This window comes from Cladophialophora yegresii (assembly GCF_000585515.1).
Source record: "Cladophialophora yegresii CBS 114405 chromosome Unknown aczIN-supercont1.1, whole genome shotgun sequence".
Classification (NCBI taxonomy): Eukaryota; Fungi; Ascomycota; class Eurotiomycetes; order Chaetothyriales; family Herpotrichiellaceae; genus Cladophialophora; species Cladophialophora yegresii.
Genome location: NW_006913045.1, coordinates 3,639,359 through 3,659,935, shown reverse-complemented (window position 1 = coordinate 3,659,935; position 20,577 = coordinate 3,639,359). Strand labels below are relative to the sequence as shown.

Genomic DNA, 20,577 nt, shown 5'->3' with positions numbered 1-20,577 from the left:
CTGGGCGAGAGCGCTCACCGCTCTGACGGGCATGGGCTTGAGATGGAGGCTATGCAATCGATACTGGTGAGTCCGCGTTTGATAAATCGCTGGGGCACATGAGATCTGCGAATTCGGGCCACTTGGAGATCTGTGTTCGAGGCTGCTGCAGATCTCTACTGTTAGAGGAAGCCATTTCTTGGGCAGCAGCCTTGGTAAACCAACTGCTTCTTCCGTCAATATCACACCGCTGCGGATGTTGTACAACCTCGCGACTCTATGGACGAAATGAGAGAAGTCGAAGGCCGGTGGCCGACTTCAACCCTACCGGGCCCGTCCATGGCTCTTTCAGGTAGGTACCACATTTGGGTTCTGTGGCTTTGATAGTTGATATCTGAATACTATTTGACCCACTGACGAACGACTGATGTTTGAAGTAATATCTTGTAAGGGGGGAGACATGCACAAGGTTACAGCAGATCAGAAATCCTCGAATCCCTCGGCCAACCTAGTTTCCCAGACAGCAAAGCGAGTGGCGATATTCTCTTCAAGGCTTTCATGTCTGCCGTCCCAAATTGATCTATGTTTCTGGCAAGAAAGGAAACAGAGCGTGAAATGTGGCAAGCAGGATGCTCTTCGGATGGAATGAGGGTCACAGCTCTCATGGGACACAAGAACGAGCCAACCCAATCAATATCCGTGTCAATGTTATCTGGGGTCCGAGAAGTGCCGGACTAGGAGTATAGGGAGAGGTGTGAATTGGTGCTGCTTTCCTGAAGCCCCCCTTACCGTGATGTGACCGCCAACTCATTGCCTTGGATACCAGCAGTAAGAGAGGCACCCGCAGTGAATCCAGATATTGTGTGGTTCGCGGCAGCATTTCTTGGGGTTCTGGCAGCCAGACAGGCTGGCTCTTCATCCCTCATCGCGCGCGGCTTCTGCGCGGCTTAGAAAATCGCAAAGCAGCCGCCATATCTCTGCAAGGATGTAAAATGTAACATACGCCTCCAACGCCTGCGCTCGAATTCACACGTCCACGTTGAATATCAAAAATACAGTCAAACCATCAAAGAGGTCATGTCGCATTTCACAAACACACTGCTATTTCTTCGGTGGTGGCGGTTCTGGCTTATGTCCTGTTTTTAACTCTTCCCAGAAAAGTTTGAAGAAGTTCTTTGCACCGCCATCGGCGGCTTCTTGGGGATCGATATGCGTGCCGCCGTAGTATTCGGGGGGCTTGCCATGTTGTAATTCATGGACTTTCTTGTGGACTCGCTGGACGCCGCGATGGAAGGCTGGGCTGCGGAGGAGCTGGAGAGGGAGCGGTCTGTTAGGCTGTCTGATCATGTCGAAAAGGAAGCAATGGTATCGTGGCTGGGAGCATACCGTATCTACGAGGCGCTTCTGCTCGTGGTGTTAGTCGCGGACTGGAGCATCATTAGAGGAAGTGAGTCGAGAGGGAGGCAAACCTCTAATAACCACCACCAACTCATGCTGCAGACTACGTCGGTGGATTGATGTCGAATGGAAGTCCCAGATCAGATGGAAGGATGATACGTGCGCCTGTAACCAACCCTGCTGGAACCTGATGGGTAGATTGATGTACTCAGTCAGAGAATCGAAGCTGTATGGTGATGGCTGTGATGTTCGAACGGTTGCCGAGAAATCTATTAGAGTTGTAATTTGAAATTCTGTTACAACCCGTACCGCCTCTACAACGACATCAAGAGCGGAAAAGGTCCTGTGTCTTACCACGGTTTACCGGATCAGGTTGCCTCAACCTGGCGCACTGCAGAATGAGGTCAGCGGTTCCTCTCCAGAAAGCCATTCAGCTCCTTCAGTTTCCCTGAATATCTTCTTGATTGGAAGCATGCATCGTCGCTAAAGCGGGATACACTTCTGGATATCCAAAGACGTCTTCACTATCGAGGACAAGGCTCCTTATATCCACTGCCACAAAGACGTCTTTCATGCAACCAGCCTCGGGACGTTTCAATCACTCCGGCGCTTCGTGAAACCGGCACCAGTCGATCGATATCTAGAGGGCCCCTGGTCTACGCTTCAGGATTGTATAGTGCTCGGACGCTGCATATTTGCATTTCGAAGACCGGTCCAGCTTTCGCGGAAGGGGCTCAAGGCTTCATTGCTCAGCAGCGAGCCTGGAAAGTCACGTCAGGCGCGTCCATCACCAACTTCTCTCGCCTCAGACCTCTGCCTCACCCTCGTCTTCACCTTAACCCTCATAACCAGATTAGACGATCCTGCTTCACCCCATATTGCTTGGCCTCACTCTCTTTTCGGAGCAGTCAAAACATCGTCAACACTTCCAGAGACTATCAGGACAGAGTCACAACGACAGTCTCAAGGCTGTTTTCTGACAAAGCCGGCGCCGCTCCTCAGGATTCAAACCCTCGGGAGTCTTCCAACACGACGGCGTCTAAGAGGCCGTCCATTCTCCAGAGACTACATATTCACACATCGGGCAAGAGGACCAAGCCCACTCCAAACCTCACCATCAGACCTACCACTTCTTCATCTTTACCGCCTCCATCTACGACTGTGAGTCGGGCTGGCTCATCCCATTCCGATGCCGCGACCATTGCCGAAATCACAGACATCATGCCGCAGTCGCTTACACTTACTCCCCAACAAGCTGCTGTCAAGAGGCAACGATCCCAAGAGTTGCCGCTCAGCCCTTCCAGGCCGACATCCTCTGGACAGGCACAATCCAACGGCCCGCTTGGCGGGCCAGATGACTCAGCAGGGCGCGTTAACGTGAGGATCGCCCCATATCTCAACAAGACCAAAGCAAGTAAGTTCTCACTTGAGGCAATCTAATTTTCAGGCGTCTAGCAACGTCGAATGCCTAACCATCGGTGCAGAAATCTCGTTGGCTTTCCAAGAACTCGAGTGGAAGCAGCGATTCCGACTTCAGCATGGGTTCCAAAACCCTCACACCTCTCCTTTTCGGGTAGATCGATCCAAGACTGTCTTTGACCGCAACAGATATGGAAACGTTCAACCCTGGGATGCGTCAAGGGTGAGACTGAAGAAACCCATAGGGGGTTCTGACTACGTGAATGCGTCTCCAATCGTGCTGAAGAGCCGCACGGCTAAGAACGCACCGAGCGGCACAGCAACCTCCATTCCTGCGCGCCAGTCCTCATCGGCCTTGGTCGCTCAAAACGAATACAGATACATTGCCACCCAAGGCCCGAAAGAAGGACAATTCTCTCACTTTTGGCGTATGGTCATGCAAGAAACCCCGGGCGACGTGGGTGTTGTCATCATGCTTACGCAGCATGTGGAGGGAAACAAGGAGAAATGCGCCCAGTACTACCCGGTTAGCGTGGAGAACCCAACCATAATGTTGCCCGCTCATGAAGGTGGTGACGAGGATGGGGAGCCTGGGCCTGTGGATGATGGTGACCCTTTCTTGGACTCTCCTACAGGTAGCGCCGATGCTGATAGTCATTGTGCAGATTCTGAAGCGTCACAAACGTCGGATGCCGCAGACGAGGACGACAAGTCTCAAGAACACGATCCACCTGGTTCAGTCACCCTTTTATCTTCCCACCGCGACGCCAATATCGGTTGCGATGTACGGAAGCTACGGTTGACCATTGACAATGAGTCCAAGATCATCTATCATTACTACTTCGGTGGCTGGCCCGACTTTGCTAAACCCGAAGGTGAGGATCGGACGGCCCTCATTGAACTCACAAAGGTATCGAAAGCTGTGGCCGGCGATGCTCCTCGGATTGTGCATTGCTCCGCTGGAGTGGGTCGAACAGGCACTTGGATAGCCTTGGACTTCCTCCTGCAAGAGCTCGAAGCAGGCCGACTAGTTGACTGTGACCCGTCACAATCAGTCACATCCACCCCACCGAACGCAGCGCAAACAAGCACCACCACCAACGGTACGCGGGGCACAATCGGAGCTCCCAAAGCCCGTACTCCCGAACCCAAGGACGAAGAAGACGTCATATGGGAGACGGTCAACACGTTACGAGAACAACGCATGATGATGGTCATGAACGAGGTGCAGTACCAGTTCATCTACGAAGTCGTGAAGGAAGCGTTCATTGAGAAATACGCTGAGAAGGAGACGGGACCGGTGGTCGTTGAGGTTCAGGAGCCCAGTCCAAAGGTGGCAAGGAAGAAGTCTCCTTCGGTCTTTGGTGGTATGTATCAGGGTACCAAGGTAGGGTCCGTGAGGGGGAACGCCGACACGGTGTCCGAGAAAGCAGAATCCGAAGCGGAAACCGAGCTCATGGACGGAGAGGAGACCCGGGAGGACGCGGATATGGACAGCAGCACCAGTGAGGAGGAAGGAGAAGCCACGAAAAGCCAAGACGTGGCAGCATCGGTAGGACAGGATCCTTACGCCGCTGTAGCGCCAGAGACGATCCGGGAAGGACAGCAAAAGGTCGAGCAGAACGAGATACGTGATCATGAATTGAAACAATAGGCATGGGTGGCGCGTGCGAAAGCTCCATAGCGGACAAGGCAAGTTTGTGCGGATTTGGACACTGCCATGAATGACAGCAGCAAGCGTGGCGAGGAGACCTCCTCAGGGTCGATACTCTCTGAGCATGGTTCCATTTCCTTGCATGTCTGCAGAGGGAAAGACATGGCAGCGACAAGTCCGGCGTTAAGAGCTTGAGCTTTGAAGTCATACAAGCATAGAATCCCTCCACCAGGTGTGCATCGAGACTTTGTATGGGGAAAGGAGTTCTCCGGCGCAGGTACTCCCTCCGTAGACGTGGCAAACTGTCATCGTCGTGACGGACGATCCAGCTCGAGTTGCTCCTCATCCCAGCTCGGGTAATCTCGATGGCATTCATTCTCCTCCGAGCTAAGTTTGCGCAAACGGTTGGGGGAACATAGCATATCATTGCCATGAATGACAAGACCTCACAATACACGGTACGGAGCAAGTCTCCCGAACAGGGAGCCTGCTACGTTGAGGCCAATAGCTGTAAATACTTTTGGAGCTGCCTGTCGAAAGACGATGGCAAGCAAGTTGCAAGTGTTATGCATATGTGCTGTGTACCTAAGGCTGAGTACTGAATGGGCCTGGAACAAAGCTCTGTGGTGACAGACATTCCCTGGTGCACGTGATGTCCCACGTGACTGATGTCTCACACGTGACCAAAGCCAACACGTCTTTGTAAAGGACGCGCCGCGATGCTGCGTGCTTCATGCTACGTCACTTTTGAGCGACTCCTTCTGCTCCTTTTCCAGCCTGCGACGTTGCCTGCTTCACCATTCACACATCACAAGCTTGGTCGACTCAACTTGAAAAGGCAATTACGGCACAGGGTCGTGCGCTGAAGCAGCGCATTGTCATCGCAGTTTCCTCATGGGACTTGTCCGTCATCGCTATATTTTTCTAGCATGCCTTGTAGCTATGAGCAATGCAAATCACAAACCGCAGCCGGGTCTCATGTCGAGTCACTGACAACGTCGAGCATCTGGACTTGACTTGCATTGAAGCATAGTCCATGGTGTTGCCCACTAAAGTCAATCTTCTATGCAGGCCGTTAAGACGAGTCCCTCGTCGCCAAAGCCTCAGCAGCATTTTCCTAGGGATCCAATTCTTGAATCGTAACCACATGCGGACAACTAAGTACGAACAGCATCATCAGAGATTGTGCTTACGACGGCCTGCACGGAACGTGGTAGATTGAATAATCTCAGTTCAAAGCAAGGTGCGTTTGAAGCTTGTGTCGCAGCCGCCGCAAAGTCTTGGGGCGACCCCTGAAACACCATCTCCGACACGCACTGCCTCACGTTCCCACCACCCAAACCGGAGGCCCTCGATCCGCTTCAACGGCTCTCCGTCAGTTATAACAAGCATCCTCCTTGGCAGTTTATTCTCTTTCCCATTCATTCAAACACTCCTTTCGTGCTCGCCGTCGTCGTCGTTCTGTTTTCCATTTTCTCGCTCTTTACCGCTGGTCGGCTTTTGACATTGTCCGTTCCTTCTCTTCGACCACTACATTCTTTACTTATTGATTCTCAAGAGATCCAAAATGCTCGTCAAATCCACTGCTGTCGCCTTGATGGTGGCTGTTGGCTCGGCGAACGCGGCTGTCATCTACGGCAAGGAATCAGTGATCAGGGAGGACCCGGACTTCGGCCTCTGCCTTCCAACCATGAAGTTTGAAGGTGGACTCGGCGGGCGACCGTCCATGGACTTTACTTTCTTGCCCTCGGACCCATTGTGTGCTCGTGGCCAGCAAGAAGCTTCCAATCCAAGTACGCATCATCCATTTATCCCCACAAATAGAAATGCTAATATTGGCTCCAGACATCATCACCAACCGTATCTGCGACCAGTTGTCAACAGTCTGTGGCGCGAACAGAGAAGCAGTGGTTCTCTGCCGCGAAGCCCAGGCCAAGATCCGATCCCTGGGAACCAAGGACAAATCCACCGCCGATACGTGGAACACGCTCATGGGCTTCGGCTACGCTTTGACCAATCCCGATGGTGGTGCCGCTGTCCCCGGCGCCGTCAAGGACGACTTGAAGAAGCGAGCTCCCAAACCTATCATCTTCTGCTCCGCCACGGAATGGATTGACGAGTGCACTGGGTGGCCCGCCCCAGAGCCTGTTGTCAAGCGGGAAGTGGTCGCCGCTCCTGTGAAGAAGAGGGATGTTGGCACCGCTCCGGTCGAGAAGCGGGACGCCGAGGTCAAGAGGTCGGAGAAGAAGGCCAAAAGGGCGGATATCCCATTCATCCCCTGTTCCGCCACCGAGTGGATTGACACATGCACCGGTTGGCAATAGAGCGTGATCTTTTACTTGGTTGGGTCCTGATATGGTCGAAGACACGACGGGTGTTTTGGGTCGTTTCCGAGCGAAGGGCTCTCGTTTTCATTACTAGGTACAAGAAGATTCTCTGTTCTGTTCGACATAGGCCGGAACAGCCCAGTCTCTTCAGTCGCTCCAAAGGACTAGAGAATGGAATCAGAACGACTGACTTTGGAAGCCATAACATGATGCTCAGATGCAGATGCAAATATATGTCGTCCACAATTCTCCCCTGCTCGGAACGAGATCCTTTGCAATTGCGGAGAGCCCCTGCTCATCTGCTTCTGGTTGCTCGTTGCGTATAGACACCCCTGCCACTCATATGTACGAGGTATGTACGATCCCCGCGCTTGCAGACGTCTTGTCTGTCTACATACTCTATCAGAACGTGTCGAGGATCCATGTCAACAATCACTGCCAGTTACTGTTCTGTACCGGCTCAGCAGCTGTACTCTGAGCTGTACTCGTGCCGACTCACTCTCCACCTCTCAGTCCATCAGCATGGTCGACCTTCATTCCCTCCCCCAGGGATCCCGCCCCGAGCAAGCAATCCGCAACAACGGCCCCAACGACCTTGCCCTCGAGCGATACAAGCTCCGCGAATTGGCCGAGGGCTGGCCTCTCTACAGGTGAGTACCTGTTGTCGTTGGCGGACACCCTCGGCTGGCTTCGTCGACAGACAGACCGAGTGGCTGACCGAGTGGCTGACCAAACTACTGTACCAGAGACGCCTGCGAATGGGAGAATCTAAAGTCCATCTTCCATCCCGACGCGTACATTTACACGACGTGGTGCGTTAAAGCGACAGCAGCAGCGGCACTCGCTTCCGTATCCCGGTATCAATGTTGACCACCCACACGTTTGACAGGACCGGCCGAACGCATCATCTCGATTTCATCGCCGCCTCGCAGCGCGGGTAGGCAGAGCTTGTTGCGTGGTCTTGTCCTTTTTCTTTTCCCTTGTCCTCGGGCCCTTGGGCCCCTGGATGACCTTTGTACGCTGCAGAGCGCCTTGCCTTGCCTTGCCGTGCCTTGCCGTGGCGAGTCATTTCCTGCTTGCTGCTTCCCAAAATACTTTCCATCCATCTCCTTCTTAACACCACCCTTAGCGTGTCTTGTTGTGTCTCGACTCGTCGCGTTGCTTGCTGTTGCTACTTGACAAATGCTTTCCCTTCGGTATCCTCTTCTAACGCGACACGACACGCAGAATGGACGCCGGCGCCTTCATCATGCACCGCTGCCACGGCATCAGCACGGACATTGACAGCCACGCGACCCGCGCCGTCACCAAGATGAAAGCCACCATCACCCAACGGTTCGTGATCCAGGGCTGCGAGGTCGACGCCGAGAGTGATTGTCGGTTTTGTTTCTTTTGGATCAGGATGCCCGAGACCGGAGAGTGGAGGGCCCGGTATGTGAGGCATTGGTATGAGAAGGTGCGTAGCTACACCCACGCGCTTGTCGTGTGGGGGCTTCTCTCTTCCCGCCCTCTCTCTCGTTGTGTGTTCCTCACTTTGCGTACCTACCTACTCGGGGTATACGTCCATGGTTATGGTTATGTTCAACGTTGCATGTTTCATTTCTCCTGCTCTGTCATGCTCATCTTCTTGGCCCGTCTGTGCGATCGCGCGCGAACCACTCGAGTCCCCAGCTAACAAGTGGCGGTCTGCATCAGGACAAACTCATCGCAGTGAACCCCGCCAAAGTCCCCATTCTCGACGAGCACCGACTGAGACAGTTTCCCGGCGGGTATCGCTATCTGGCGTACTGTCAGGAAGAAACCATGGGTGTCAAAGTGCTCAGGGACATGCCGGGCCATAGGCGGGAGAATGGTGTCGAAGGTGGCTCCAAGGCGTGTGGCGAGAAGCATGATTTGCTGTATTGGCAGTGTAAGAGCTGGGTGGAGGGTGGGGAGGTTGAGATTTGAGACATGATCCTGCGGAGCGTAGCGTAGCGGAGCAGTTATATAGGGGTGGTATGTGTGAGTTGTCTTGCCATGTGATGGACGGGCTACGGTGGGGTGGGACGATAGATCGAAGGCGAGGTGGCGGAAAGGAAAGGCCGTTTTCGCCAGGTACACTCATACGCAGGCGGTGAGCTGGTAGACACCGATATATGGGACACAATTCATCTGGGGCTATCTGGGACGCAGTTCATCTGATGCAATGTGGAGGTGCGGGTGCGCCATCTTGCTCTTCTGCACTGTCAAATCTGGCAAGGCATCTGGCCCAGGGATCGAGGCATTGCAATAACCCGGTTGGTTGGGACTGGCGACGACCTTTCTACCTGAACGGGAGGTATGCTTCCACTTTCCAAACAAATGTCTGATGTGGGAATCGGAGTGAAGTGACAACAACCTTGGGAGCCTCAGTGCTCAAACTGCAAAGGTAATGGATAAAGGACTTGTAGAAACATTTGGGCCTGGAGGGAGCACGTCCCACTTGGAGGCGAGTTAATTCCCAGACGAGGGAGTGCGATTGGAGGGGATGTCCTCTTTTATCTTCTGTCTTTCCAAGTGCTGTTCATCCGGCGCAGAAACCGAACCCTAGATACCTATCCTGTCATCGAGAGGTCCGGCCAGCGCTATCCAAAGAGGACTCCGAACGCCGAGATGGCATTGCCCTGCCCTGCACGGCTCATTAATTCACCCGGCTGTCGTACCCGGTACGCCCACCCTTATAATCCCAATTCATGCTGATCAGTCTGTATGCAAGTCGTTAGTGTGAGCTCTGCGGCATCAAATCCTCCATACCCGCACCGTCTCCGATATTGAGACCAGACGTCCCGCCACCAGCCTCGATGACCATCCTGACATCCTCTAGCCGGCGCTGAAACCGCTCAATCATCTCCTCCATGGTCTCCCTCTCCTTCTCTTTCTCCCCGTCGGCTTCCTTGCCCTTTTGCACAATGTTCCCGGGTGTATTCCCCCTCCCCTCGATCCGAAGCATCAACCCTTCGTCTTCCGCGGACGGATTGTCACCAATGGTAGGTGCAGTGGATATGCTCGTCCGGAGGACCTGCCATTCCGCACTCAGGGAGTGTGCAGACGAAACTTCGTACGTGAATGCCGAGGTAGCGGTAGTTGTGCCGGAATTGTCTTCCAGCTGCGTGCCAGAAGTCTGGGGATGCACATCGAGCACGATATAGTGCTCCCGCATTCCCGCGACAGGGGCCGGCAGTCGGGATGCGTTTGAGCTCTCCTCGTGGTTCTGGTGGGCGTCATGTCCTTGCGTCTGTGACTGCCCGTGTGGGCCGGTGCCAGCTCGCTGACTTGGATCCAAGACCTCCAGGCTCCTCAACGCAGCCTCGGTGATCATGTCCGTGTCATCGTCTGCGAAGATATAATGCACGGTAGGGTGATAGTGCTCATTTGTAACGCTGTCTTCGATCAGGGTGAAGAACGGCTGGAAGGACGGGATCGATTCGGCTGTTGTTTGCGGATGAGCCGAGCCAAGGCCATGGCTGCAGTGTTCGGATTCGGCCACGGCGTGTTCTGAGTATTCGGGGTCGTTGAGTGTCAAGCTGGGACGCTTGCTGTATTGCTGGTGGGATGCGACGATCGGGTCATCTTCAAAGTGCGGAGAGGACAGGAGACTGCGAGTGTTCGAGGGTTGTTGTTGCTGCGGAGCCTGCGATGTTGGTCGAGTACTCGTACTGGTACCGCCACCGCTGGTCGTTCGCCGGGATGATGATTTCGACGGCGATGAGGAGTGAGTGGGAACTTGACGGGGCTGCTGGGACATGTCACACAGAGTTTGTCAATGTCGGTGGTGAGGTGCTACATCTTGACAGATGTCGCTGCATGGTGAAGCAGAGGTACAGATAAACCGAAGGCATCTGGTTATGCAAGGCAGACAATAAAGTTGACCAGTCACTCGGTGTGGAGAATGTGGGGGGTTTCCGCGCAATGCGAGGCTGCAGCCTTGCGAACCGCGAGGCTACGAGGCTGCGAGGCTACGAGGCTGCGCTTGAATGAGGCTCCATCCACGGCGTATAACGCTTGCCAGAGGTTCGAGGCCAGCAAAAGCCAGTTCCAGGCGAAGGCTAAGGTACCTCATGTATACACCATGCTCTCCTCATGTCGTGGGCCATCCGGCTATGTCTACCTTCTTGGACTTCGAAGCCCTAGGAAGACCCTCGATCGGCGCTGGCGTGATTTCGTTTTGACCAGGCTTGCTGGAGACAGGTCTTTCTGTTGTGTCTGTCTTGCCACTCACTGAGCCCGGCCATGCTGTTCTCTCTATCATGCAGTCAATCATTTTGTCTTGCTATCTGGGTCCCAGCTTTTCTAACACTCTCGACCCCTGCTCTGCCCACTCCTGCCTGCTAACCCACATGTTCTCCTTATCCGCCATGATGTTGGCCAGGACCGCACCTCCCAAGAACACCATGTGCCTCCGTCTAGGCGGGTCTTCGATCCTCACCTTGAACTTACTCAATCGCTCTGGGTTCCCACCGAGGACTCTTGTCAGCCACAGCTGTTTGAGTTCCTTTTCCAGGCGAGAGGGTAGGCCGGGATACATGGAGGAACCACCGGAAAGGACGATTGCTTTGTATAACGACGAGCGGACGTCTACATCGGCGGATTGAATTGTGTTGAAGAGGAATTCAGCGATGCCTGGTTGTTCAACATCGACCAGGTGAGGCTGGAAGAGACATTCCGGAGCTTCGAACCGTTCGGAACCGACTCGAATCACCCGTCCGTCTGGGAGCGTGTATGACTCGACCAGCACAGTCGTATCTTCCGACAGGCGCTGGTCTAGAGCCAGATCATACGAAACGTAACACAGTTTCTCTTTGATTTGACGCACCGTTTCGAAGTCGGCCGTCCGGTTCAGGGCATAGCCTCTTCTCAGCAGAAGGGCGATAAGGTTGCGTGTTACGTCTCGGCCAGCAACGTCGAGACGACGGGTGAGATGGTTCAGGACTGTTGACTCGTATACGGGCACGATATGTGTGACACCGTCACCTGAGTCGACGACGACTCCCGAAGATAGACCTTGCGCATATAAAGCAAGCACTGCTTGAATGGCCACGTACACGCCGCCGAAGCCGTAGCGCTCGAACATGACCTCGCACATCTGTTCTCGGTTCTTCAGCGGATTCATGGGCGGTTCGGTCAGCAGGATTTTGCGGCCTGTCGGGTCGATTTTCAATTTCTCGAAGAAAGTGAAATCCCAGAGATGTTGCATGTCGTCCCACTTCTTGACGATGCCGTTCTCCATCTACCACCAGATGTCCTTGTCAGCGCCAACTGATAGACTGGCCCAGGAGTTGTCCACCGTACAGGATAACTTATCTGCAGCATTGATCTTGCCGCTGCAGCCTCATCTCCGCACATGATATCTTTGACCACAATGTCGCCTGACTTCTCTTCCGATCGTAGAATCGGCCGGCCAACTATGGATGGAAATTGGTGTTCTGGGAAGTTCTGGACAGTGATTGCTTAGCTCGCTCCGTAGTCGACAGTGGCGGACACAGGCCCTTCCAGACATACCTGAGCAGCATAGCCGACTTTGAGGAAACCGGTACCTCCATCGAGAACTAAAGTGCCTGTCAGCAGGAGTTCCATGCGAGAGGACTGGGCGAGGGGTCGCACCGATGGGAGGTTCGGCCATTGTGCTAATCTGGTGTCTTCTAGTTCGAGTGCTTGAGGAGAGCTGGAGTCGAATTTCCAGGGGAGTGGTATAGCAGCAGTGGTATGTAGTCGTCGCTCACGAGGAGCACTTCTTTCATGCGCAACCTAAGTCCAAGGTCGGGCAGCCTGCACACGCGCAGCCCACCAAAGTTGCCAAGCGCGGTTTATGTAATCGCTTGTCCGGCCGTCACTACAGTCGCACACTGTGAGCTGAGGTTGGCACCGCATGCTCTGATTGAAGGCCGACATCCTTTTATATCCAAGCCAGCAAAAGCAAAAGCGAGCTGTTATCTCTGGAGGAGGCACAGACACGGGCACTGAGCGCTTCCTGCAGTTCGCCTACGCTTCCGCGCATACTAGTCACGTCGTCGCACTTCAAACACCACATACCTACCTAGGTACCCGTGTCATCGTCCACAATCTGATGCTGTGGAACTCAAGCATGGGCAGGTGAAACATGGTAAGGTATTGGTGGTCCTGCACTCGAACGTGTAGGAGGTCAACACCTATAAGCGTATCGACCTGTGGGTGTGATGTGGGCAAGGATTCAACTGCTACAACTGGTCCTGACCGTTTCCGAACCCGGACCAGTTCTCGACATAAGGCGCAGTACAGACCACAAGGCTCTCTAACGCCTCCAGGATGAGTAAACCAGCATTGATGAATCAACCCATCAAGAAATGCAGGGAACAGATGTGCACATCCCACGCTGCCATTTGCTTATGCTTTTCACTGGGTTGCTGTGGGAGTCGTTCGGCTAACGCTGGAAGGTTTGCCTTGAAGACTCCGTCACCGATCAGCTTTCACAATGAGGCGGACCGATCAAAGGCAGATGCAATCTTGCGGGCTTTGCCAGCAGTGAAGTCTATAATTTCGCTGGTTTGGGGTCAATGAACAACGCCTTCGCGCTCGCGAGCAACTTTCCTTCTCCGTCTTCGATCCTCCCCTTCAGCCACGTCTTCCTTCCCTGCTTTTCCACCGCCCAGCAACGACAGAGCACGACACCCGGCGTATTGATCGGCGCCTTATAGTCCACTGTCATGGTCGCCGTCGCCGGGGCCGCAGCACCTGATATCGCGGCGGCTGTCATGCCTGTTATCTGGTCCAATACTAGGGCGTTAAATCCTCCGTGTGCTCGACCTGTCTTGCCGTCGACTCCCGTGCCGAGGGACAGTAAGTTGCAAATTTCCCAGGAGGTAATGGAGTCGGATTCGAGTGCTGGCCGCCTGAAATTGATCTGCGCACGAATGGCGGATGGAGTGTAGAGGGTTTGCTGGAACATGCTGTTGGAGGTTTCATCATCAGGTTCAAGTCGACGCTGGGTGGGAATCTCCATGTCTATTACGTTCTTCTCAAGAAGAGCTTTGCACCATGGTATGTTGAAATCCGGGTGAATCTCCATGACAGCAGGGCAGAGGTAAGAACTTGACCCCGGTCCTATTCCTGTTCTGGTGCACTTGATGCAAGGAAAGTTGCTGGTTTGTATGTTTTCTGAGAAGATCCGACAATCTGAGTATTCTCTATGCGATTTCGAGATGATGCAACCTTCTATTCAGTGTAGTCTTGGCCCGTGCAAAGATGATGGACCGAAAGAGAGTGTGCCCCCGGGTCTCGAGGGTCTGGTCGCAGCTCCATTCAGAAATCTCTCATGAGTCTGAAGTACTTTGGACAGCCTGATCATTGAAGATCATGGCCGAAGCCGAAGCCTAAGCCTCGGTAAACGCACTGATAAGGAGGTAAATGGTCACGTGGAGATAGGTGAGATTACGGCGGAGCTTGGCGACAAGACATGCACAGACATGCTTGATGCCAATGGGTTTTCGACTTTGGTGACATCAATAACAGCACCGCCTCACCGTCGAGAACAGAAGCAAGCTGCCGAGTCAACGTTATGGCGACCCAAGTAAGGCCTCGATGGCACTACGAGGAAGCCCTTCTGCTCAAGAAACAGCGTCTTTCTTAGGGCTTTATAATGCCCCGTGGCAGGCCTAATCGCTCTCGAGGACAGGCGCAGGACGTCGTATGCAGCGTACACGCTGTCGAACATTCACAGCATTGCTTCAATACACCCTCCTATGATCCAGAATGGCGAAGTCGACCTGTCTCTTCAAAGTGATGCGGAGCGGTGGAAAGCGTCAACCGCAAGCCAATGGCGCCTAAGAGGTCATTCGGGTCATCGAGGGTTCCAGGAGATTCTGCGAAATCTGCTAGGCGGCAAAGCACCATTGACGGATGTGCCCCTGTCCTCTCTTGCCCTCTATATTTCTCATCCATGCCATTCTCCAGGAAATCCTCCTAATACGCCAACAATGGCCAGGGCTAATGCTGCCACAAACCATCAAGTCTTTCGAGAATGCTCTTTGTGCCTGGCAGCGGTCTTGGGAAATGACTACAGATTCCACCCTTGATCCCATGTCATTCAAGGGACCACTCGGGCTCACCGCCACTGCGCTGCTGCGACTTGCCTATATCCGCCTCGATGCCAACTACAGCCTTGCGCAAGGACTATTCTCACACGATTAGCGAAGCATCATTAATGGTCTTCTCCTGTCATTGACAAATTGACATTCTCTCCACCGAGCTGTTCTCCACGCTATACATGCGCTAAGCATGTCCGTGAGACATGGCCTTGAATTGACTGCTCGTATCACGTCGCCGTTTCGCAGCATTGAGCATTCAGTACGCGGTCTTGAGCGGGTTGCAATGGGTGGGCACTTCTGGAGTTGAAGGACTTCGCAGGGTCGAGAAGAGGCTCCTCGAAATCATCCGCGGCGTTATCCAGGAGACTCCTCTAATAGGGATGCCACACATACTAGAAGATGAGGCGTCGCAAATCAGAGCCATGGCCAGGAACGAAGTCAAGCTATGGGCCAAAGCCTTCGAGGGTACTGCTCAGCTCGGCTTCGACAAAGCCATCTCTGCCAGTCTGCAGCTCCTAGCAAGCGATCCCCAATTCAGGCCGATGTAGGACTTTATCTGCATGCTCGCCGGACGCTACACATCCGGGGGCCTTAATGAATTCATTCCGATGGAAGGCGAAAGACCTGTACACAGGTAGCACCTTTCTTGTAGGACATGGAAATATACGTCTTTGGCTATTTCCGTCAAATATCCTACCGCAGTAAAAAGCAACCCCGTGAAAAGGCATTCAAGGCTTTGCTGGATCGTCCAATCCCACTAATTTCCACGACGTTGGTAGTTAGTTCGGTATTCTGATTCTTAGTTCAAATATATATATGTGCTACGCAGATGCCGCATCACGCACATACTGTACTCTGTATATGCGAGCACAACGCGAGGCAGACGATCCGGGCTTTGAGCTCTAACCTAGCCTAGCCTCCGTGTCGCCTTGAATCTGGACCTCAAAGCAACGCTCGATCAGCACCCAGCACCCAGAAGCCAGGAACCAGCTTGTGCCGAAGATGCATATCAACAAAACAACAACGCCTCGTTGACAGAGCCTGTCAATCAGCCATCCACGTATCTAATATCTAATCAACTGTCTCTTCGACGCGCGCTGGCCCCTTCATCGTCAGGCATCTCGTCTTCATCGTCATCGTCAAAGACTTTATCCTCCTCGCCCTCGCGCTTTGCCTCGTCCATTTTCATTTCCCGATACGTGGCCCAGCTCAACATGACAAAGGCCACGATGATGAGGCCGCACCCGGACAAGGCGGCCGCGCTCAACGGTTTGCCCGTGATGATCCAGTCGGTAATGCCGACGAGGAAAATGGTCAGCAGAGCCGCGACGGACGACAGGACAGGCGACGTGAGCGACATGAGGACGAGGAAGCTGCCGGAGAAGATGGCGTTGGAAAGCGTGCTAATGGAGAGAAGCCAGGCCGCCTGGCCCCTGGGGAATTCGAACGTCTCGAGCCCCGTCCAGTGCAAAATGGGAATCGGGATCCAGAGCACGGTCAGCGTGAACAGGCCGACCATGCTGCCGAAGGAGTTTGCAAAGATCATGCCCCGTCCGGGACTGGTGCCCTCGGGCGGGCATGCGAATTTCTTGTACAGCACCTCGTAGAAGCCGTAGGCCACGGACCCAATCCCGATGACGATGTTTCCTACGAGTTTGGTGCCGAAGCCCTTTTCGGCGCCCGGGTTGGATTTGCCCGGCCCGGGCGTGCTGTCGTCCTTGTCGCCGTACGCGACGACCAGGACGCCGATGATGGCCAGGCCCACCGAGAGGGCTTTGTCGAAGCGGAGCTTGTCGTTCAGGAGCATGATGCTGAACACGTACGCGAAGAAGGCGGAGCAGTTGTAGATGGCCGTCAGGTCGGACGGGGAGGTCAGGTTGACGGCCACGTACCACGAACCGCCGGCCATGGTGAGAAAGGTGGTGATGAAGGCGGTGGTCTTGATCATGTATGGCCACGGCGAGGTCATGGTCTGGGACTTGGACAGGTGTTGGTGCAGTTCCTGCGAGCGCACCATCTGCGCCGTGCTGCGGACCAGGTAGACGTGCCTGCGCCAGAAGGCCGGCCACGAGAGCTTGCGTTTCTGGATGCGCAGGAAGACGAGCTGGATGGGCCACAGGAAGATCCACGACCCGTGCGTCAGGTACATCATGCAGTAGGCCTTGTTCCAACCCAGTTCGTGCTGGATGTAGACGGCCGTCTCGGTCTGGACGACAAACGACACGAGCGACAGCACGAGGAAGAACGAGGCGTAGACGTATTTTCGCCGCACCATGTCCTCCGAGTGCGTGTATGAGGGCGACCGCGAGCGGAACGTGCTCCGCCGCGAGGGCGGCAGTCGTGCTGAGCCGGCTTCATGGGGACTCGCGGGCCTGCCTCTTAACGACTGTTTGTCTTCTCCTAACAAGGGTTCGTGCGACTCGGGTCCCGTGGGCCGGTGCATGCTTGTCCGTCCTGCCATTTGTTCGTCGTCGTCTTCACCGTCTTCTTCGGGTTCGGCATCGGATTCAAAGTGCACCCCTTTGCCGTACTGGCGGTCTGCACGAAATTCTTCCTTGATGGGCTTGGGGAGCGACGTCAACCGCAAGGGGCTCGCAGGACGCACGGAGGCTCGAGAAAAGGGATGCTGAGGTAAAGGTGACTCGGTCCCAGCAGGCGTGTATATCAAGTCCCCGCCGGACGAGTCGCTGCTCCGGTCTGACGGTGACGGTGGCATGCATGCGGTACTTGAGGGAAGCAGCTAGTATCACCAGATGGGGTCACTGGGTAACACACTCGCCGAACGATACGTGGCGCCGTGCTGCGTGCGGTTCGCGTGGTGGGTCAGCACTCAGGAGGCGTGCGTGATAGGAAGGGGTCGGATGGCTAAGCAGGCTTCGCAACATGTGTCGGTCGGTGTCTTGTGTCTGCCTGCAACGTTAATCGGGCAGACTAACAAATGGAACGAAGCGAGGAGATATTGCACCATTTTCTCAGCGTCGTGGAGGTCAAGCGATTCCATCATCTGCGCGCTTGACGGGCCCTGCCTAGCGGGGTGGTGGGGGCTCACGGGGGCTCTAGCGAGCACGCCTAGCCGCCTAACTGGACCCCTATCCCACCGTCAACGCCCGTCTTCCCACCTGGGCTTAGCCGCCAAACGAAGCGTGGGTTGACCTTCACATGCCACCTCCAGCCATGACTCCGGATTTGCAACAGGTTCGGTAGGTCGGCAGGCATATGCACATCATACGGCAGACAGGGTTTGATAGATCATGGCGCCAGGAAGTGGGAGGTGAAACAGCCTCGAGGGATCTTGATTCATTTTCTACGAGTACTACGGAGACCTGATGCCGACACTGCCTCGTCGACAGTCTACACCACAACCCACTGCGTCTGGTCACTTAGCTCGTTTGTCGTCACATCCCCCACATCACTTGAAGGACCGCCGCTCTGTTTCTGCATGATAGCATGGCAGACATGGCCCGGGCGAAGATACTGCTCTATAGCGGCAGAAGCGGCCTCCGCAACTGAGCCGAGGAGGGCAATTGCATGACTCCGACAAGCGTTTGCTTCAAGGAACATGCAATGGTCAGACCGTAGGGCTCATTGGGATCAGGGCGCCATTGATTGTCGACATGGGAGAGCCTTGCCAGAAAGTAGTCGCTTCATTGTGCTCACCTCGACGCATGAGCTCCTTGGATCGATATCCTATCAATGACAGCCGAGAATACCCAATGCCCGCCTCGAACCATCGGTGTTTCCATGTTGGCCGTAAAGACGCAGCGAGGGAGCTGAGCTTCGTGGCACGCGCAACGGTACGACGCCTTACCCGAGGCCTTCGTCTTTCTGTACCAAGGGCAGTGTCGAACCTTACATGGGACGGTATGCGGTACAGTGCGGGGGAACGTGATGTTTCAAGGTCTACTTGTGAGAAAGTGTGATTGTCGAGGTCATCGTCCCAGAAGTGCCTGTCGGTTTGATAATTCCTCGCAGCCCTACAACGCCTTTTCTCTCTTACCCCAGCGCTCAATCACAAACGGTTGACCTGAAAGCGCGGACCAATCCAGAGACCCATCCTTGACGGGCAGGTCTCTGGGTCGCGGGACCACGAGCTTCGCCACATCATCACTATCTGTCCATCTCACTTCATACGCCTCCGGGCCTCGAACAGCCAGTTTGGGGTTGAACCCTTCACACGAGGGGCTTGCCTCGAGAGCCTTGAATATCGAGGTAATGCCCACGCCGTGTGTCGCAATCAGGACCGTCCTGTCCTGCTCGCCGACTTGCCGCGATTCGGTGCCAACGATGACCGCCAAAACCTTCTTCAGCCGTCTTACAAAGTCATCGAAAAGCTCGACGCCGGGCTGGCCGTCCGCGCTTCTGGGATTGCTCATGTCAATGGTATCGTATGAGCCGCCCTCGAGTTGACCAAGCGACTGTCCCGTGAGATCAGCATCTGCGTGAACGGGGATATCAGATCGATCGGCGAGGATCGGTCGGATTGTCTGGACGATTCGATTCAGAGGTGAGTGGTAAACGGCATCGATCCTTTGGTTCTGCAGCTTCTTTGCGAGAATCTCTCCTTCTCTGAGTCCTTTCTCTGTTAAGCTAGTGTCTCGAAGACCTTGAAGGATCTTGTCGATATTGTCCTGTGTCTCTCCATGGCGGACAAAGAGCAGGTGCAATTGTCCGCTGGGCCGGTCTGTGGGGGAGCTCATATCTAACAAGTAAGACGGTTTGCCAATTCTCTTTCAATGAGTTGACCAGTTCGGGGTTTTCGGCGGCTTCAAGTAGCACCCCGTTGAGGGAAGGAGGCGATGAGGCGGGCAAAGGGGATCTCAGATATCGACCATTCTCGAAGACAAGGATCTCCCCAATCTCGAGATCCCACGTTTCGCCCACTGGCTGCCAGAGTGCTGTCCTCACAAGCTCGGGTATGCGAGGCCCATGTACCCCACGCCTCCGGTTGCGGGGAAGGTTCACCTCGGGGGTTGGTGATCTACCAGACTCCTAAATGGCCTGAACGGGGTCTGAGCTAGACTCCATCGATTCGTGTGTTGAGGTTCGGCACACCGAGTCTCGGGATATGCAGCATCTCCAACCGGACGGTGGTACCGAAAGACGGACACGTAACTATCGCCAGCAGAAGAACACCCGGATACAGCTCCTTTTATCATGTCCATCCACCCATCAGCGCTGAGGTTGCTGCCGTCGGCGCAGACTCAGAGAAGTTGTAGAACAATCTCTTCGATGAGAGCGTCAACGTGTCGTTGAAGTTCATATTGCTGGTTTCAGGGACCATCAACCAGCGGTGTCGCGAAGCGAAATGGTGGCCAACGATTTCGCGCCTTTCTAGATCATCCAGCATCAGTTGCTGGATTTCGTAGCTGACACCCAGGCTGAGCAAGTGCCATGACATCCAAACGACAGTTTCGTGTGAAGGATGGCCGGAGGATACTTAGCGTCGACAAGGCTGAAGAGCATGATACAGACAAGCCTTTGTATGAGTGCGCGTACGCAATCATAATCAAACTCATGACCGCTGGTGCCATAGGTAAGTAGGAGCTTGGCCAGTCGGAGCAGACGGCATCTCCATGTACCCAGGATGATACTCCGTAATTACTCCGTACTGTGTACACAGTGCCCCTACTGTGTAGTCCGTGGTAGTCCTAATCCGAATGCAGTACCAGAGGTACGGAGCATTTGCCCAGCACTCAGCACTGGGTCCGACATTTCCCACAAT

At 54.4% G+C, this 20,577-nt stretch overlaps 10 protein-coding genes across 10 annotated transcripts; 4 read left to right on the top strand and 6 right to left on the bottom strand.

The window, feature by feature from the left end:
* Positions 1–1,080: 1,080 nt before the first annotated feature.
* Positions 1,081–1,326, bottom strand: A1O7_01319 (uncharacterized protein; the record flags this gene model as incomplete). The annotated part of the gene is made up of 1 exon (XM_007755357.1): positions 1,081–1,326. One exon carries the CDS (start codon positions 1,324–1,326, stop codon positions 1,081–1,083), a length of 246 nt encoding a protein of 81 aa, XP_007753547.1.
* A 1,272-nt stretch (positions 1,327–2,598) lies between these two features.
* Positions 2,599–4,450, top strand: A1O7_01318 (uncharacterized protein; the record flags this gene model as incomplete). Its single annotated transcript, XM_007755356.1, has 2 exons — positions 2,599–2,791; positions 2,862–4,450. 2 exons carry the CDS (start codon positions 2,599–2,601, stop codon positions 4,448–4,450), a joined length of 1,782 nt encoding a protein of 593 aa, XP_007753546.1.
* A 1,567-nt stretch (positions 4,451–6,017) lies between these two features.
* A1O7_01317 (uncharacterized protein) lies at positions 6,018–6,774 on the top strand (the record flags this gene model as incomplete). Its single annotated transcript, XM_007755355.1, has 2 exons — positions 6,018–6,243; positions 6,296–6,774. 2 exons carry the CDS (start codon positions 6,018–6,020, stop codon positions 6,772–6,774), a joined length of 705 nt encoding a protein of 234 aa, XP_007753545.1.
* A 525-nt stretch (positions 6,775–7,299) lies between these two features.
* Positions 7,300–8,724, top strand: A1O7_01316 (pea pathogenicity protein 2; the record flags this gene model as incomplete). Its single annotated transcript, XM_007755354.1, has 5 exons — positions 7,300–7,427; positions 7,524–7,589; positions 7,667–7,714; positions 8,005–8,233; positions 8,473–8,724. The coding sequence occupies 5 exons, from the start codon at positions 7,300–7,302 to the stop codon at positions 8,722–8,724; spliced, it is 723 nt and encodes a 240-aa protein (XP_007753544.1).
* A 790-nt stretch (positions 8,725–9,514) lies between these two features.
* Positions 9,515–10,540, bottom strand: A1O7_01315 (uncharacterized protein; the record flags this gene model as incomplete). Its single annotated transcript, XM_007755353.1, has 1 exon — positions 9,515–10,540. The coding sequence occupies one exon, from the start codon at positions 10,538–10,540 to the stop codon at positions 9,515–9,517; it is 1,026 nt and encodes a 341-aa protein (XP_007753543.1).
* Positions 10,541–11,065: 525 nt separating this feature from the next.
* Positions 11,066–12,369, bottom strand: A1O7_01314 (actin-like protein 2; the record flags this gene model as incomplete). Its single annotated transcript, XM_007755352.1, has 3 exons — positions 11,066–12,022; positions 12,085–12,228; positions 12,295–12,369. 3 exons carry the CDS (start codon positions 12,367–12,369, stop codon positions 11,066–11,068), a joined length of 1,176 nt encoding a protein of 391 aa, XP_007753542.1.
* A 931-nt stretch (positions 12,370–13,300) lies between these two features.
* Positions 13,301–13,837, bottom strand: A1O7_01313 (uncharacterized protein; the record flags this gene model as incomplete). The annotated part of the gene is made up of 1 exon (XM_007755351.1): positions 13,301–13,837. One exon carries the CDS (start codon positions 13,835–13,837, stop codon positions 13,301–13,303), a length of 537 nt encoding a protein of 178 aa, XP_007753541.1.
* A 598-nt stretch (positions 13,838–14,435) lies between these two features.
* On the top strand, positions 14,436–14,958 carry A1O7_01312 (uncharacterized protein). Its single transcript, XM_007755350.1, has one exon. It carries the CDS (start codon positions 14,511–14,513, stop codon positions 14,841–14,843), a length of 333 nt encoding a protein of 110 aa, XP_007753540.1. The 5' UTR covers positions 14,436–14,510; the 3' UTR covers positions 14,844–14,958.
* Positions 14,959–15,930: 972 nt separating this feature from the next.
* Positions 15,931–17,571, bottom strand: A1O7_01311 (uncharacterized protein; the record flags this gene model as incomplete). Its single annotated transcript, XM_007755349.1, has 1 exon — positions 15,931–17,571. The coding sequence occupies one exon, from the start codon at positions 17,569–17,571 to the stop codon at positions 15,931–15,933; it is 1,641 nt and encodes a 546-aa protein (XP_007753539.1).
* A 1,258-nt stretch (positions 17,572–18,829) lies between these two features.
* On the bottom strand, positions 18,830–19,552 carry A1O7_01310 (uncharacterized protein; the record flags this gene model as incomplete). The annotated part of the gene is made up of 1 exon (XM_007755348.1): positions 18,830–19,552. One exon carries the CDS (start codon positions 19,550–19,552, stop codon positions 18,830–18,832), a length of 723 nt encoding a protein of 240 aa, XP_007753538.1.
* Between the last annotated feature and the right edge of the window lie 1,025 nt (positions 19,553–20,577).